The sequence below is a fragment of the Eschrichtius robustus genome, chromosome 8 (assembly GCF_028021215.1).
Source record: "Eschrichtius robustus isolate mEscRob2 chromosome 8, mEscRob2.pri, whole genome shotgun sequence".
Taxonomy (NCBI): Eukaryota; Metazoa; Chordata; class Mammalia; order Artiodactyla; family Eschrichtiidae; genus Eschrichtius; species Eschrichtius robustus.
Window position 1 is genome coordinate 114,071,189 of NC_090831.1, and position 18,908 is coordinate 114,090,096.

At 41.7% G+C, this 18,908-nt stretch overlaps 1 protein-coding gene across 2 annotated transcripts in view; it reads right to left on the reverse strand.

Annotated features, from left to right (window-relative positions):
• Nucleotides 1-1,185: 1,185 nt before the first annotated feature.
• DGKI (diacylglycerol kinase iota) overlaps nucleotides 1,186-18,908 on the reverse strand; it is a 447,792-nt gene continuing 430,069 nt past the window's right edge. For both annotated transcript variants that reach the window (XM_068550116.1, XM_068550115.1), the window contains 3 exons: nucleotides 7,267-7,303; nucleotides 5,509-5,608; nucleotides 1,186-1,410 (listed from right to left, as the gene is read on the reverse strand). In XM_068550116.1, coding sequence (XP_068406217.1) covers nucleotides 1,294-1,410; nucleotides 5,509-5,608; nucleotides 7,267-7,303 — 254 coding nt within the window. In that variant the 3' untranslated portion in view covers nucleotides 1,186-1,293. The remainder of the gene's footprint in view (nucleotides 1,411-5,508; nucleotides 5,609-7,266; nucleotides 7,304-18,908) is intronic.

Sequence of the window (18,908 nt, forward strand, 5' to 3'; positions counted from 1 at the left end):
ACCTTGGAACCTGACAAGTAGTAGGTGAGGCAGCCATCAGAAAGATCCAGGCATCTCAGAAATCTGGCAGTGGAACTCATAAAACGAGGCTTTGTCCTTGGGACAAGGCTTACTTGGGGTAATGAAAACCAAAACCTTAGAAGGAAAACCTAGAATGGGCCCCCTCTCACCACTGTACCTGAATCTTTTAGCCTCTGTGCAACATTCCAGCGACTGTTTTCTTGCTTAAGTGAGTTACTTTGACATATGTTGCTACTTTTGCTTTTGCTGTTTTTTATTTCCAGTCGATTAGCCTGCTTTCTATTATGTCAAAAAAGCCTAAAAGTAAACGCTGTCGTAGTGCGCCATTTCCTGTAACCACAGTTCCCACACATGGTTTTCTGCTCTGCAATTTCAGCAGCACTTAAAATTGAGTGGTTCTGCAAACCAGCTGTGGGCCTTTGTTGAATCCATTGCTCATCTCCATTGCAGCAAAAGGCAAAGATGGCTACATGTAGGCAGTACGGAGCTGGACCAACAGCCCAAGCTGAACCGGTCCTCCGTGGCTGTCGGCAACAGCCCTGCCACCTGGGCTGACCCCTGGGTCCCCTCTCTGAGGTACCTCTGAGCCCAGACAACTCCCATGCCACCTTGCCACACCTCAGAGATATTGCACACAAGCTGACATTATCTTTGTGGCACTCCCCAGCTCCTGTATAACGAAAAGGGATTAAGGAGGGAGAGGAGACATGCAAAAGGTCACTAAGTCGTCTTGGTATATTTAGTCTTGGAAATGGAAGCGGTCTGACAGTTATATTTTTGCGGGACAGCCAGAGGGTTTGAAAAGACCTTCAGAGTCTTCTGGTCTCCAAAGGCTGAATGTAAAGAGAACAGATCATATCATATTTTTTAAATTGATGGGTCATTACAGTGGAGTTGTGTGGTACAGGGGAAAGGTGAACGCATAGGGGGGTGGAGGGAGCAGTGCCATTTATACAAACATCCTTGAATCTTTAAAATAAATTATACAGGTGAACACAGAAGTTCATGCTACTTGCTGGAAGCAATAAGGATCGAATTTTGTGGAATCTGTATTCCACAAATCTCCAGGTATCCTGCCTCGTCCTCAGTGGGCTATCATGTTCTGTTGTACATCTTGGTAGCCCTTAAAACTGGTGGCATGGTCTCGGATAGATTCTTGCAGGAGAGAGACAGATTTATGGATTCCATCAGCTTCTTCCAGGGGAGCTGCCCAATCACCAGGAGGGCACAGGTGATATGCTCATTCAGATTCTCTCAGCCTGTCTACCAGGGTCAAACAGCAGTTTCCAGGTCCTCATGGCCAATGATCTTATAGTTCTGGCGGCTTTCTAGGTAGGCTGCCAAATCCGGGTCCCCAGCCTGCTGTGCTCTCTCTTGAGGTGTCTTACCCTGTACGTAACAGTGAAAAGGAAAGAGACACAAACACCTGGGATAAGATTTTTTTTTAAAAAATCATAGAAACAGAGCTACTCAAAGATGACTTGCTAAAAAGGATCTTTCCATGTTTGTTTGCTGTTTTAGAATTGATGAGACACTTTCAGATCTATTATTTGATAGATGCATCTCATCAAACATGTGAGATCCGCAAGTTCAAGAGAGACGATCACTTTTCAGAGGTGGGGTTCCATCAAAGGAACCGGCGGCTCACAGAGTAACTAGGTACACAGCAGCGAACTGCGTGGCACAGTGAGTTTGGGAACCCAGATCCTTTCCAGAAGGGGGACAGAAATCACTGAACAGAAAAGCAGGGAAACGGGCATTCTGATTTCTAGTTTGGAACTCTTTCTGTTATACTAAACCCTGGGAAGTAACAAGCAGAAACAAAGAGGAAGGGATGATCAGAAACAATCTAAAGGGGTTTCTTTGTTGGTTTCAAAGTCTTCAGTTAGGTTCTCCCGGTTTAGAACTGTCTTATCTCTCCAAAAAGTAAGTTAATTTCTGACAATAAAAGTGATGGGTGTTGATTAAAGCAAGAGGGATGATATGGGGATATATGTATATGTATAACTGATTCACTTTCTTATAAAGCAGAAACACACCATCGTAAAGCAATTATTATACTCCAATAAAGATGTTTTAAAAAAAAAAGTACCAGGAAAAAAAAAAAAAAAAGAAATCTTGGGAAAGTAGAAAAGCATAAGAAAATAAAAATCACCAGTAATTCCACTATACTAAGATAACTGCTGTTAACCTTCCATAGAGTAAGTATTTTATCTTTTTTTCTATAGCTCTACACATAATTATTTTTATGAAAATAAAACCATACATTGTTTATATACTGTTTGTTAGGTAATGTGCTTTTGCACTTAATAATATATCAAACCTTTCTACGTCATGAAATGTTCTTCTGCGTCATTTTAAATGATTGTATAACTTTTTTTTGCAGTCTATTATGTTATATGTATATTTATACACACACATTTTTGAAATGAGGCCAATGAACAGCAGTCAGCAGTAAAAGGAGGAAAGGTCTCCATTCTTTTGAATGTTTACAGATATTACTTAACACTCCTTGACGCTTCTAATTTTTTTGTTCCATGATATCTATTTTAAAATGATATTAAGTTTTTTAAACTTAATTTTCATTGGAGTATAGTTGATTTACAATGTGTTAGTTTCTGCTGTACAACAAAGTGAATCGGTTATACGTATACATATATCCACTCTTTTTTAGATTCTATTCCCATACAGGTTACTACAGAGTACTGAGTAGAACTCCCTGTGCTATACAGTAGGTCCTGATTAGTTATCTATTTTATACATAGTAGTATGTGTATGTCAATCCCAATCTCCCAATTTATCCCTCCCTTTTCTCCTTGGCAACCGTAAGTAAGTTTGTTTTTTACATCTGTGACTCTATTTCTGTTTTGTAAATAGGTTCATTTGTACCATTTTTATAGATTCCACATATAAACGATATCATATGATATTTGTCTTTCTGTGTCTGACTTACTTCACTCAGTATGACAATCTCTAGGTCGATCCGTGTCACTGCAAATGGCATTATTTTGTTCTTTTTTATGGCTGAGCAATATTCCAGTGTATATATGTACAAAATGATATTGAGTTCTAAGGAAAGGGTAGAGGCATGATCATTGCACCAAAGTAATTGCTCCACGTATTAAAATGCACACAAGCATTACAAAAATTATCAAACACTTCTCAGCCTCCATCTCATCTATTGCAATGGATGGTATCAAGCTCGATTAAGTCTGATCCTAGTAGCCTACAAGGGGATATGGAGTAGAAGATAGAAGGGAAGTAACAATGGCTCTAGACTCTTTCTTTCTAAAATTTTACTTATTTAGTTTAGTTGGGATTTAATATTTAACCATAGCTTCAAGTTCCTGTAATTAATAATTTTATTCAACTTGGTTACAGTATTTGTAGATTATCTTGTCTTCAATGTTAATGAGGTTGGGATTTCCAAATATTCAGAGAGATGGACTGGGGTGGGGCTCTGAGTTGATTTTTAAGGAGCCATTCCCTATTAAGAGAAATTCTCAAAATATTGCTTCTCTTCAAAAATTTCCAGAAGAAGAACCAGTCATAATTATCATATTCAGCTTTCACCTAGCAAAAAATTACGGAATGGAAAAATTATAGGATCCCTGAAAAGGATGAAGCTCTATTACTTCATAAGGTAAGATCTATAAAACAAAATGTTGGGTGAAAGGTTATATAATAGCATGTACAGTATGACTTTACCTCCTTGAAGAAAATGAGAAAAGTAGACATACCCACACGTGGGGAGAAATCATTAAAGTTTTAATGGTATATAGGTCTAGATTGTGGGATTTCTAGTAATTTTTACTTAAAAAATTTTTTTTTGCATTGCTAGAGTTTTCTATGTGAGAATGCACTACATTTATAATAAAAGTAATAACATTTTTTTGCATTTTGAGAAGAGCACATCCATATGTAACACAAAATAGAAAGGAATCTCAAGGAACACTGAGCCCATTTATTTGATTCAGAAACTTAGAGCCATCTGCTGTGGGGCCGGGTTTCCTGGCCAGTCTTTTATTCGTCCCTCTATTTCATCTTGCTCCTCCCTTCTCTTTTATCACCTGAGTGAGTTGAGACCAGTCTCTGTGTGGTAAACAAACAGGCAATGGCCCTGCTGTGTCTGAGCGGCCCCAGCAAGGAAGGCCAAGTCCACCTCGGATCATGGCCTCAGCTGGTCCTACCTCCATGGGTTGTGTTTCTCAATCAGGTTACACATCAAAGCACCTAAGTGCAAATATCACCTGGGAAGAATATCACAGTGAATAATTATCTGCCATTTGGAATCCTACACCCAATTAGCTAACCAGATAGATAGGTAACAGACCAGCTAGGAACCAGGACCCAGCTTAACGAATTTGATGATAGCCTAGTGCTAACAGAATTAAGGCAGCCAGGGGCCTCAGTCAGAGAGCAAGGATCTGGTGGGTCGCAAGGAAAGTGGAGAATCAAGCAATGCACCTGGCTCAGAACTGGCTCAGAAAGGAAAGAAAGGTCCACATCAGAGAGAAAGTTATGTCACAATGTACACTGCAGTTGGAGGAGACCCCAGGGTGAAGACTGCATATAAGTAGGTGCTCATCACTTAAATGAATCTAATGGGGCTGAAGTCATCAGTAGGCTTCTAAGTAATTTGTCTATGTTTCTTGACTACATTCACTGACCCCAAACTTAGGTTATTTAGTACCCACTTAATGAAATCCTCATCTATATATTAAAATTCTTCTCTGTAACCTTCTACAGTTAAGTGGCTTGTCCTTTCTTGGAGCCTACCCAGGGCGCTTTAAAACTCTCAGAGCTGACCATGATCATGACCTCAGATCATCACAGAGAACTCCTCTATGGGGTTGATCTTCTGTATGAACTCTTCTCTCTGCCCATCTCTTTCCCACGGGCTGCAGTTCTCGGTCAACAGCACTAAGCTTCAGCTCCTCCTTTACTCCAGCGTTAACCCTTTCCTTGGGTGCTCTCTGTAAACCGGAACAATTCATGCTGCAGCCCGATCTCCCATCCTGGGAGTGAGTGATTGGTCATCACTTCGGCACCCATATATGGGGCCACATAAATCATGGGTTTTAAGCTATTCTGGATTAAGTAGCTGAAGGAGCAATTCCAAAGGGGCTTCTCAGTAGCCAGGCCAATATCTTTTGCACCTGGTCCCAACCCTTCCCCTAGTGCTTTGCACCTCACCCTCTCCACACTTGGCTGCTGGCAGTCAGCAGAAGGAGAAGCCCGAAGTCCAAAGGTCAACGCGTTCAGGGGTCTATAAGTCCCTTAGGCAAGCACACACCCTCCCTTTGTGCTTATACATTTAAACTGCAGTTTCTCTAAATGAAACACTTCATTTTTTCCTCCTTTTTCCGAAGCCCCGGGCACTTCCATAAGTACAGAAAGGATGCCTTTGCTACGGGCACAAGTGAAGGCAATGGTGCCAGAGATCTTGCCCCGTGGGAGGATGCTTGCACTCACTCATCAAGTTACCTTGGAGTCCGTTTTTCTCAGAGATGCTCCCGCGTCCACCAGAAGCTGGCACACAGCCCGGTTCCGCTGGCAAGCTGCCTTGTGCAGTGCGGTCTCACCCCTAAATCAAAGATGAAATGAGAAAAGGGTTGGAGGCGGGAGTGGGAGTAGGGTAGGGGCAGCAGGGAGGGAAGTGCCCCTGCTGCTGACGTTCTGTGCCCCTCGGCCGCTTTCCCTATCTGTGGGTGAGACCACGGCTGCAGGGCATGGCCAGGGGAGGTGGGTGAGGGGGTTCTAAAAGTGCCTTGAGTTAGTCATCGACTAACCCTAATATCTGACTCCAGCCTCTTTTTCAAACAGTGTTGGCTGGTCAAGTAGGCTGAGTGATTTTGTTTTAAGCGACTACTGTCTGATTTAAGTAATACCCAATGGCCCTGTGAAATAGACTGATGTGTGTAGATGTGTCTGAACAGTGTGGAGCCACTCTCTCTGTGTAGACATGTGGGCAGAGCAGGAGCAACCTAGATGGTGCACACACAGGAGCAGCGATGGAGAACCACAGCACAGTGCCTGGTAGACCATCTGGCCCTGGGAGGAGTATCTCCTGGGAACTCAACTTCAAAGACCCAGGAGATACCCAGTCTGCCCCACCTGCTGATTCCCGGTGAGTGGCAGGAGGGGGACAGTCCCAGAAGATACCTGGGAGGGATGGTAAGACTCTGGGAGGGTTCCGCAACCAGAGCTGGCCCACTGGGCAGCAGGTCAGCCATCAGTATGGGGAACAGCCAAGGCAAAGTGGCTATTTCCCCCACCCCCACAGGCAGTACAGGGAGGAGGACATTCCCATTCTGGGTCTGAAATTGAAAAGGCCCTTAATGCCAAAGTGTTTATGGAAAATCGAATGCAGTCCTTAGAGAGGCAAACTGGGGTGAGTGATAACCTTGCCAATGGGATTTGCGGTACGTGGACAAACTCTACGTAGCAATGGACAGTTTCTCCCTTGTCCGTAACTCATGGTTAAATCCTTCCTACTTGTCCTCCTCCATCTCTCCTTAGCCCCTCCCCACACTCCACCCTGCCCATTCTTTATCCCTTTTCAAATTTCACTGAAGTTCTTTAGAGGCTCAACATGGCTTCCAGGGTTAAATGCTTAGCCTTTCTTTGTTTCTATTTGGGGAATAGTAGCTATTTTGCCGCCTGGGAATGAGAAAGTTGAAAACAAACATTATCAGTCTGGCAACCATCCACAGAGCTGGTGACTTTCTCAACCAGGGTTTCTCTTCTGAAGCACAAAACATGGAAATGGTTGGAGGTACTATGTTCTTGGTTCTCCAGTGGTTGTATAACTTGTCCCATTCTAGACTCAGCACAGAGAAATTGTTTCACTATACAAAAAGGATGCCTTAGGGCATTAGGGCTTAATTTTCTTATAAACCTCAGTTGAGGAAGAGTAAATGGGTAATTAAGAGGTAAGTGCATTAATTTAGACTTCTCTGTAGTTCAAGGTGCATCAAAGCAGAAGTACCTCACTTGAAGGAAGTTCTAAATGATGACCAGCAACAGCTACATGTGCAATCATCATGACAGGTGCCATCTATTTTTATTGTGTGATCTTTGATTTAGAAGATTAGCGCTGCACAGTTATAAATACAACTGAAAGTAGACACTTTTTATCGCTGACATTACAATTATCAATTGTATGCCCTAGAGGCTGCATTCTTTTCCTAGATATGTTCTCAAGAAGATAATCTAGATCACGTAATGTAAGGCAACACTCACGTTTCACTGTCTGCCATATCCAATAACTCAGAAGGTCCTAAAGAAGAGGAAAGCAAGATGTCCATCAAAAATAAGTTCAAAAACTAACCATTAACAAAAAATTATAGTCACAGAATTAAAATGCCTTGGGAAGCTGAATGAGTATTTGGTGACAGGGATAATAAGACCACCTCCCCTCCAAAAGAGAAAGGATCCCTCTACCTCCCCCTCATCAATCTCTCAATCATCACCAGGCAGTATGTACAGAATGGGAGATTAAAAAAGAATGATATGGCCTCTGCCTTCAAGAAACTTTCAAACAAGTTGAAGGATAGAATAAATGAAAAATAATTAAGTGGCTACCTAGGGGGGAAAGGGAGAATCATTCTCCAGCAGCAGGTTGTTTGGGATGTAATCTTATGTAGTATAGCATGAAAGCTATGAGAGACTGTGTTATTAAGTGTCCCTTTCTCTGACATAACACAGCAACTTACACTAAGTCAAGATATTATCCAGTCCAATCTCTTTATTTTAGAAATGGGGTAAAATTCTACTTTTCATGAGATTTCCCTTCCAAAATCTGGAAGAAATGTTATATATAAACATCAAATGATTATAGATGCTTCATCAGGAATTAAAATGTTCTGTGCTTGCACATTCACAATTTCTCATTTGTTCACTAATTTATTCATTCAACCTGCAAACACTGCTTGGAGTGTTCACCTTTCCCCCCAACCCTTCACACAATTCCTTACCTGCAGGTATCAGCTGACACACATTTTTTCCACAAAGCCCTCTATCTCCCCACTCCTAATACTGCATTAAATGTCATGCCTTTGTGTTACCTCACTTTGTGTACTAACCATACTTCCTAAAATGGGGGGGGGGGTAATAATAATTAATCATCCAAATTGAGACTATCCCTGACAAGTAGGTATATATGATCACCTTACCGATCATGATACTTGTCAAGCCATGTTAAAATCACCTGCTGACTTGTCTCTCTCCACAACTAGACTCTGGAAAAACCCCTTGAAGTTGTGGCCAATGTCTTGTCCACCGTGTCCTTCCTTGGTGAATGGCGTGGTGCCAAGCAGAGGCTTAACGTTTGGTTGAATTAATGAATAAATGTGTTTGGAAGGGTCAAACACAGCTCTAGGTATTGAGCACTGTAAACTTTAGAAGTATGATCCTGGTGATTTGCTCTCCATATGGGCGGATATCATTATCATTGAGCATTTATTTATGTAACTACTTACTACATAATTAATTAGAAGAAAGAAAGTCCTAACCTCATCTTCCCTAACTATGAAAGTCAGTGGTCAGACACTGATGAAAGAAACTGAAGATGACAGAAACAGATGGAAAGATACACCGTGTTCTTGGATTGGAAGAATCAATATTGTTAAAATGACTGTACTACCTAAGGCAATCTACAGATTCAATGCAATCCCTATCAAATTACCAATGGCATTTTTCACAGAACTAGAACAAAAATTTTACAGTTTGTATGGAAATAAAAAAGACCCCAAACAGCCAAAGCAATTTTGAGAAAGAAAAACAGAGCTGGAGGAATCAGGCTCCCTGACTTCAGACTATACTACCAAGCTACAGTAATCAAAACAGTTTGGTACTGGCACAAAAACAGACATATAGATCAATGGCACAGGATAGAAAGCCCAGAAATAAACCCATGCACCTATGGTCAATTAATCTACGACAAAGGAGGCAAGAATATACAATGGAGAAAAGACGGTCTCTTCAATAAGAGGTGCTGGGAAAACTGGACAGCTACATGTAAAAGCTTGAAATTAGAACATTCTCTAATACCATATACAAAAATAAACTCAAAGTGGATCAAAGACCTAAATGTAAGAACAGATACTATAAAACTCCTAAAGGGAAACATAGGCAGAACACTCTTTGACATAAATTACAGCAATATCTTTTTGGATCTGTCTCCTAGAGTAATGGAAATAAAAACAAAAACAAATGGGACCTAATTAAACTTAAAACCTTTTGCACAGCAAAGGAAACCATAAACAAAATGAAAAGACAACCTCCAGAATGGGAGAAAATATTTGTAAACAATGCAACCGACAGGGGATTAATTTCCAAAATATACAAATAACTCATACAGCTCAATATCAAAAAACAACCCAATCAAAAAATGGGCAGAAGGTATAAATAAACATTCCTCCAAAGACAACATACAAATGGCCAAGAAGCACATGAAAAAATGCTCAACATCACTAATTATTAGAAAAATGCAAATCAAAACTACAGTGAGGTATCACCTCACACCAGTCAGAATGGCCATCATTAAAAAGTCTACAAATAACAAATGCTGAAGAGGGTGTGGAGTAAAGGGAACCCTCTTGCACTGTTAGTGGGAATGTAAATTGGTACAGCCACTGTGGAGAACAGCATGGAGCTTCCTTAAAAAACTAAAACTAGAGCTACCATGTGATCCTGCAACCCCACTCCTGGGCATGTATCCAGAGAAAACCGTAATTTGAAAAAAATACATGCACCCCAATATTGTACTATTTACAATAACCAAGACATGGAAGCAACCTAAATGTCCATCGACAGATGAATGGATAAGGAAGATATGGTACATATATACAATGGAATACTACTCAGCTATACAAAAGGATGAAATAATGCCATTTGCAGCAACATGGATGGACCTAGCGATTAAGTGAAAGACAGAGAAAGACAAATATCATATGATAGCACTTATATGTGTAATCTAAAAAAAAAAGATACAAATGAACTTATTTATAAAACAGAAACAGATTCACAGATATAGAAAACAAGCTTATGGTTACCAAAGGGGAATGGGGGTGGGAGGGATAAATTAGGAATTTGGGAGTAACCTATACATGCTACTGTATATAAAATAGGTAAACAACAAGGACCTACTGTATAGCACAGGGAACTACACTCAGTATTTTGTAATAACCTATATGGAAAAAGAATCTGAAAAAGAATATACATATATATATGTATGTATAACTGAATCACTTTGCTGTACACCGCACAGAGTTGTAAATCAACTAAACTTTAATAAAAAATAAAGAGAAAAAAGAAAAAGAAAATATTCTGTGTACTGAACATCCAAAAAAAAGAATGAAATACATCAAAAAAAAGAATGGAATAATGTCATTTGCAGCAACATGAATGGACGTAGAGATTTATTATACTAAGTGAAGTAAGTCAGACAGAGAAAGACAAACATCATATGATATCGCTTATACATGGAATCTAAAAAAAAAAAAAAAAAAGATGCAAATGAACTTATTTACAAAACAGAAATAGACCCACAGACATAGAAAACAAACTTATGGTTACCAAAGGGGAAAGGGGGCAGGGAGGGATAAATTAGGAGTTTGGTATTAACATATATATACTACTATATATAAAAGAGAGAACCAACAAGGACCTACTGTATAGCACAAGGAACTCTACTCAATATTTTGTAATATTGAAAAAGAACATATATATATAGATATATATCTGAATCACTGTGCTGTATACCTAAAACTAACACAATATTGTAAATCAACTATACTTCAATTAAAAAAAAGAAGTCATTGGTCAAGGAGAAAGGGGACTTTCACAATCCTCCTGGTCATCCAGGAGCTAAATCACCAACCTCACCTCCTCTCTTTCCCATCTACCAGTCATCAAGGCTGGGTGAATCTTCTCTTGCAATGTCTGTCCTATTTGTTGCTCCTACTTGTACTATTTGACAAATAAGCTTCCTAAAAGGTCTCTGTCAGGAACATATTAGCATGCAGGACTGTTACTAAGAAAACATAAAAAAGATCTTGCAACATACAGATTTCCAGGTTTTAAATTCATCATATGTCCTGTGTCTCCCCAGGTATTTCAACACTGAAGTTCACAGTCTTTCACTTGGAACTACCCTTCCTCAATTTGTTCTCAAGGCTCCATTTTTTTTGCACAAGCCAAACTGGTAGCTGCGCAATCACCCAAATATTTCTCAGGCTCTCCCAGCTCTGAGAGCTTGCTCTCTCCACTCTTGCTACCCAGAGAGGGATTTTCTACCCACACACCTAAGTCTTACAAATTCTTTAAAGACCAGTCTGTGACAAGGTCCTCTGAAAAGGCCACCTTTAACACACAGAATCAACCTGTCTTCTCTTTGACAGAAGGAATCAATCAACAGAAGAACTCCCATAATACTTATTGGAGTCTACCCTTGTACTATGTATTTGCTTTTCAAATGTATGCCTTATCTCCTTAAATAAATTATTCTACATCTTTTAAATGTAAGAATACTTGGATTATTTTTCATATCCTTCTAGCATGTTCCCTATTTTACAGGTTCAACGAGGATTCAATTCATTCATTTTTGTTCCTCAGTCCTGTGATTCTAAGGAAACATTAATGATAATCCACCCCCTCCCCGCCCTGTACCCCCTGAAGTGCCAAGCAGTCCAGTGCAGTGATTAAGAGTGAGGGTCTGGAGCTGAACCTCCTTGGTTTCAAATCCCAGCTGTATCTTCCACTCACTAGATCTTGGGCAGGTTCATTTTATTTCTCAGCCCCTTGATTGTCACACATGTAAATCAGGGTTAATAATAATATTTATCTCGCAGGTTTGTTATGAGGTTTCATAAGTTAATACAAAAAAATGTGCTTAAAACAGTAGCTGGGACACTGCATGAAATGCCTGAAGTTTAGGTATGATTAAGTGTCCTACTCTCTGACATAACACAGCAGGTTGCACTAAGTCAAGATACTGGAGTATCAATGAGGGAAGGAGATATAAAAGGGCGCCTTGGCTCCCACTTACATTTGAAGTGAGTGTTGACTCCAATTCTGTGTCCTGAGAACCAGTCCTCCAGGCCTATTCAATCGCTGATGAGGCATCCTCTACAAGGTCAGGAGCAAGAAGGCTTACGGTGCCCAATGGTCCCTTTAGAAAGCGCCTTCAGCAAAGCCATTCATTTTGAAAGGAATTCCATGAGCACGAGCAGCCCGGCCTCACCAGTGTCTGTTCCCATTGTTACTGATAATTGTGTAACTGAGCAGGACCTTCCTGGGACAGATCCCTCCTCCCATGTCCTCTGCTGTAACTCCTCTCTGGAGTACCTAGACCATAGTATCTGATGCACACTTCCTGAGTTGTTCTACAGATGCTAAAACCACCACCAAACAGAAAAAGTTAACTACTTGTTGATCATGAGCCCCCAGACCTACTGGCACCTAAGGATTGATAATGTTAACCCCTGGGACACTGCCCTGTTACCTCACCATCAACCAATCAGAGAATTGTGCATAAGCTGATCCCATACCCTGTAATGCCCCTCCCTTACCTTGCCTTTAAAAATACTTTGCTGAAACCCTTTGACGAGTCCAGGGTTTTGGGGCACGAGCCACCTGTTCTCCTTGCTTGGCCCTGCAATAAGCCTTTCTCTGCTCCAAACTCCAATGTTTTGGTTTGTTGGGCCTCACTGTGCATCGGGCACACACGAACGTGTGTTTGGTAACAACTGCACAAATTTTTAGGCAACAGGGGCCTTGTCTCAGTTCCTCCTTTCCTCAGCACTGTCACTTGGTGCTCTCAGAGCTGCACCCACAGTGGGTCCATGGACTCTGGGGTCCACGCCTCCGTGCAGTGAGTGGATGCTGAAGCAGTTTCATCTGTGCTAAAATGGCAAGGACTTGACACTCTGAAAGTGGGACAAGGAAGAGAAAGAAGCTTGTTCCTCAACTTTCTGACAAGAATCACTATAAATGAAGCCAACCCAGAAGGATTCCAGAGCTGGTCATCTAATCTGCGGGAGTCAGGCACGCCTGGAGCTGTTTATTGTCTCCCCCTCCCCCTTTAATCCTCTGCAGCTGACAGAGATGAGAAAAAGAGCTGCTGATACTAAAACAAGATCCTTTTGCTCTTAATATCCAAAGAAACTTCAGTTAAAGGTTTCAGGAACAGCTCTGGAAAGATGGACTCAATTAACTGATAGCAAGAAGGGGCTGCAGAAGAGAAAAGGATAGGAGGAGTGACTGCCAGGTGCAGCCTGAGACAAAGCTGTGGTTTCCCTCCCTATCTGTGTCTTCAGTGACCTATAGGGAGCTACTCTTACTAGTACAGCATGCTGTCTAATAGTGTACTGTGTGGGATAGTAGCATTGGTGTTAAGATTTGGAGGTGGAGGCGTAGCCAGAGAAATAAAAACAATCAACAAAGACCATAAAAATTTTCCCTTCAAAGAAAAATACATGTGAAAAAATAGCAACTATGGTTCTTGGAAAAGTTAATTTTAGTCTCACTCATAAGGGAGAGAACAGGAGAAAGAGAAAACATAAAGATGATGGAATTCCTTCAGTATATACCAATGGGGAACATTTGGGTTTGGGCTGAGTTTGTATTTCATGAATACATATATCCTGATTGTGGATACCATGCATTTCCCCTAAGGAGTTTGAAGGAATGCCCTTAAATTGTCAGCAGAGAATTCCCGATTGTTCCCTGAATATAAAGGGAAGTCTTGGCTCTCTGTCCTTCCCAGGATTTACTAAAATATCCACACTCCATTCCATAGCTAACCTGCACCAGAAGATGACGGTTGAATCTCTACTGAGGGGATATGGGTACAAATTTCTCCATGAAATTTTCGTAAGATGATCATTGCCCTTCTGCAGCCCTGTACCAGTTGTCACTAGAACGCTGCATATGATACTCATTTCAAACTACCCTGTGCTGTGGTTGTTTATCCATGTTTCATTTCCCTCGCTGGGCTTTAGGAATATGGAAGGCAGAAACCAATCTCATATTATGGATGAGTTTTGGCAAGTCACCTAACTTTACTACCCTTCAGTTTTTACCACCTGTCAAATAGAGATAAGAGAACTTACCTTGTAGGACTGTTGTAAGAATTAAATGTATGAATACATGTAAAGCATTCAGAACAGTAAAGATGAGCAGTGATTATTACTATAACATTTTTCTTCAAAAGTGCGTGGGACTGGGCTTCCCTGGTGGCGCAGTGGATAAGAATCTGCCTGCCAATGCAGGGGACACAGGTTCGATCCCTGGTCTGGGAAGATCCCACGTGCCGCGGAGCAACTAAGCCTGTGCGCCACAACTACTGAGCCTGTGCTCTAGAGCCCATGAGCCACAACTACTGAAGCCTGCATGCCACAACTACTGAAGCCCGCATGCCTAGAGCCTGTGCTCCGCAACAAGAGAAGCCACCGCCATGAGAAGCCCGCGCACCGCAATGAAGAGTAGCCCCCGCTCTCCACAACTAGAGAAAGCCCGCACGCAGCAACGAAGACCCAATGCAGCCAAAAATAAATAAAAATTAAAAAAAAAAAAAGTGCATGGGACAGAATTTTTGAATGAATGAATGAAACATTTAAAACTCCACTTGGGCCCTGGCCAATATAGTTTTTCTCAGAGAGAGATCCATAAATGGAACATGGATTCAAAAAAAAGCTATGCTATATGAGAAATGGTCTGAAAAATAAGGGAAAGAAAAATACATTGTGGGGAATACACATCAGTATTCCCTGGTGAAGGCCAGGGAAGCTTTTCTTGCTCCGAAAAGAAGCGAAACTTCACAAACCTCCCAACGTGAAAAAGTGAGCAGCGTGGTAAGTAGTCAAACCTTCCAAATGTCAAGTTTGCTGGCCAGTCAGTGCTCATCCCATAGGTTCTTCCACTGAACTGATGCAATTTTATCATCCATACTGCACTTGTATTATATATGATGTGTCTTTTGTCACATGCATCCTTTAATTTGCTTCCCACACCGAGGCATCCAAATCCCCTTTGCTATTCCTACCAACTCCCCGTGGCCTCTCTCTCTCTCTGGACCTCATTTCCCATTAGTCTCCCTGACGCTGCCAGCAGACCATTCCAAATCCTCCTCTGCCCCAGGACAAAAGCTGCACAGATGTGGGGAGAGCTGGCACTGGGAACTCTTAACAGCACCATCATCCTGTCCCAGCAGGATGGTGGTCGTTTCTCTCGGGGACCAGAGGCAGAAAAAGGGGGGGGGGTGAAAAAAAGAGAAGAAAGACTGAAGGCAGAAAAAGAGGGAAGACAAAATAAGCCATTGAAATCAGAAAGGAAATGCATGAGTGAGATTTCTATCAGGAAACACAGTAGGGGGCAGAGGGGTGGGAGCTGGGAGAATAAAAACAAAAGAGCAAAATGTGCAGGGGTTGGGGGGGGGGTGTAAAAGACTAAAACACCATAAAAGTGTCTCGGAGGGGTAACACTAGGGAGGAGGGAGTGGGCAAAAGTATGGCTGAAAGGAGTTGAAAAGCAGGAACCGCCGGGGGGGTGGGGTGGGGGTCTCTCAGCTGGAATCCCTCCCACATCCTCCTCTCTCCGCCCTGTCCCTGTGGAATTCTTAAGCTCTCTCCCTCCTCCGTTCTCTTTTCAACCCTCCCAATGCCCAAATTCCAGTTCTTCATAAAGGAAAGCAGCATGTCGTGTATTTGAGAGAAGAAGTCCCAAAGAAGATGCGGGAAGAGAAAAATTCAAGCCTCCTGTGGCTTTTCAGAAATAACCACGGGTCCCGTGCCCCCCAGCCCCTCAGCCTGGATTTCAAAGAGCTCTGAGAAGAGAACTTCGTTGCTGAATGTGGTGTCTGGGAGAATGACTAATCTCTCACGACTCCCGTTCAGAGGGCGGCGTCCTGATTGTGGACCCCACTGCTCAGCGTCAATAAACGGTGAAGGAGAGGGCAAAGCAGAGGGGAGAGAGGGGCTCCCTGGAGTAAGGACGCAGAAAGCAATCAAGCCGTATCAGTCATGAGCCTTGAAAAAGGCCGACTGATTTCTTAGGACCCTTGCCATTAAAGGCATCTTTACAGGCAGGTCTTTGAACAGTTTTTAGGATTTATATAATAAGAAGACATAAAATGTAAAAAACTAAAACTTCAAGAGGTTTGCAGCAACTGAGATTATTAGGAGGGGCATCTCTTGATCTTTGGCACAGTGGAAAAGTTGTATTCATTTATCTTTTTATTTACATGATTTCAAACTGATCAGACCCACCCACTCTGCAAACCTAATGCTAATTTACAAACAACGATGCCAGTCTGGTAGAAATCCCTGAATCCCAGCCTCACAGAGGCATCTTCGCAAAGGATATTTTCCATCAGATCAGGGGAATTTCAGAGTCATCATCATCATCATTAAATTAGGCAAGACTATTCACTGAGCAGAGATCACATTAAGAAGATGATTACAGAGAAAGGGTCATGTTTTCTGTGTACGTGTCCCCGACTTCAAGAACATGATAATGTAAAAGAGTTTCTGTAATTGAAATGAGATGAATAGTTCTGCAAAGATACTTTCCAATTCTAAATGCACAGTTTTATAAAATTATATCAGCAACTGAAAATATTAAAACAAATGACAACAGAAATGGTTGAGCCAAAGTGCTTAGCTCTTAAGGAACATGGAGAATTAGGCTGACAACGTCAAAAGATTTTACATCCATGTTCCTGAATAACTAGAGATAATGAGGTTGATGTTAAGAATGAAATTGACCATGCCTATCAGGTTGATAAATACTAATTTTAGTAAAAATCAACTGCAATTCAGTTTCTATTATTTGACTGTAGTACTAAAAGGTTAAAAATTGCCACCCATCAATATACAGTGATCCTTGGAATGTAGATCATAGTAAAATTTTATTTTCAAACGGAAGAGACGGATTTTGCTTCATGATCTCCAGTCTTTCCCCCCATGTATCTACTGGCCAATTGGAGACCCTGGTGAGGCAGACACAGTGACCATGAGAACTGTTTGCCTGTGAGTGAAGTTGAGGTGATTACAAAAATCTCAAGTGTTTTCTCATTAGTATAAATATTAAACCAACTAATTTACAAAAGCTAACCAAAAAAATTAGAAAAATAAGCTTCCCCCTACCCCAAGTTACTAACAAATTCCTTGTGTCCTTCAGTTTTGACACAGGGAGCTGTATCACATTATTCACTCTTTGCAAAAGACACCTGGGATCGAAAAGAAACTAGTTTAGTATTGGAATGTCAGGCTTTGATCAGAGCACTAAGAGATTTGCCAGCTGGATTTCGTGCCAGAAAAAGTGTGTGTGTACTGATCTATGGCTGAGGTTAGAAACTCCAAGTCTTATGAGCTTGAGTTACAGGGGCTTTTAAAGACCGTCTTAAGGGAGTAGAAAGAGAAGTTGGGGGGGGGGTGTGTGAAAATCCATGGTGTTAGAGCAATATCATCTCAGGCCTCATCATTCAAGTCCCTGGGGAGACCCAGCTGAGAAGAGGATTTTTGGTTTTGTTTTTAGTGTAATTATGTCCCAAATATTGCATGGGACATACTTAATCCTTTTAAAAAAAAAAGTTATTGTTGTCTTGTATTTTTATTTGCTAAATCTTGCAGCCTTGGCTTAGGACCCTGAACCAAAGGAAAATATAAAAGCAGGGCTCCAGGGAATTCCAAGTGAGTCAGTAGTTCAGGATATTGAGAAGGGAGGGTCATCATTTTCAACGGAAGAAGACAGAGTAAGGGAGGGGGGTAGATTAAATATGGCCGTTAATTATAAAGTAGAGGGGTCTATTACCCCACCCCTTGAGTTGGGGCTGGCTCTGTGACTTGTTTTAGCTGGCAGAATGCCACAGAGATGAGGCAGACTTCCCCAGCCTGGCCTCAGAATGTCTGGAAGCGTCCATCCTCACCCTCCAGGAACCCGAGGACCATCATGCTATGCAGAAGCCTGGGGTGAAGGTCCAGGTGTAGAGAAAGGCTCAGGTGTCCCAACCATCTCAGCTGAGAGCCCCGAACATGTGAGGGTCCATCTTAAATACAGACTCAGTCAAAACGGCAGCTCCCTGCAGCCTCATAGGTAAGACCAAGTGAGATACCAGCAGATCACTGATGCAGAGCGGATCGCAGAACCAGAGAAGGGAATGCTTGTTCTTCAGGAGAGGGAGAGAGGGGAGGAGAGAGAATTCCTAAGTTGCCTCATCACTCAAATACACAGCCAGTGTCTCACCTAACTCTAGAGTAGAGTGCTATGTGTGTGCTGAGCAGCAGTGGTATGTGGGTATGCGGGCACACACTCAATCTCATTGGGTAAAGGGCAAACTAGGAGGGAAGGGTTGAGAACGATCAAGATAACAGCCACCAGGAGTACTTGAATCTGAGCTAGAGGCAAACAAAGTGACAGCATATATCTAAAGTTCACCTGAACTTTGTACAGTGGAAATCCTGAGATCTTTTCTATTAAGAGAAAAATAACCATGGAAGCTTTGTGACCTTTATGCACTGTGGGAAGCAGGCAGTCTTAGCCGGAGGTAACTCCTGGAGGAGACAGTATGTCTCTCACAAAAAGCAAAGCCCTTACCTTGGAATACACTCTTTTCCCCAGGCCTGAGGAATGTAAAAGAGATTAGCAAAGCTATCTCAAGCCAGGAGACCTCAGGGAACTGAGAGTCCTGGTTGTTCCCTATGGCTGGGGGCTGTGTGTGAGCCTGGTTAAGGGAAGATAATGTTCAAGGATAGTTGTTGTAAACTTGTTGACGTCTGTGGTAGTGACTGAACTGAGACGATAAGCAATTCCATGGGATTATTGTCTAATAATGAGTTCCTCTTCTGTCTATATAAGATTCAGTAAATTCTAAATAAAGTGCC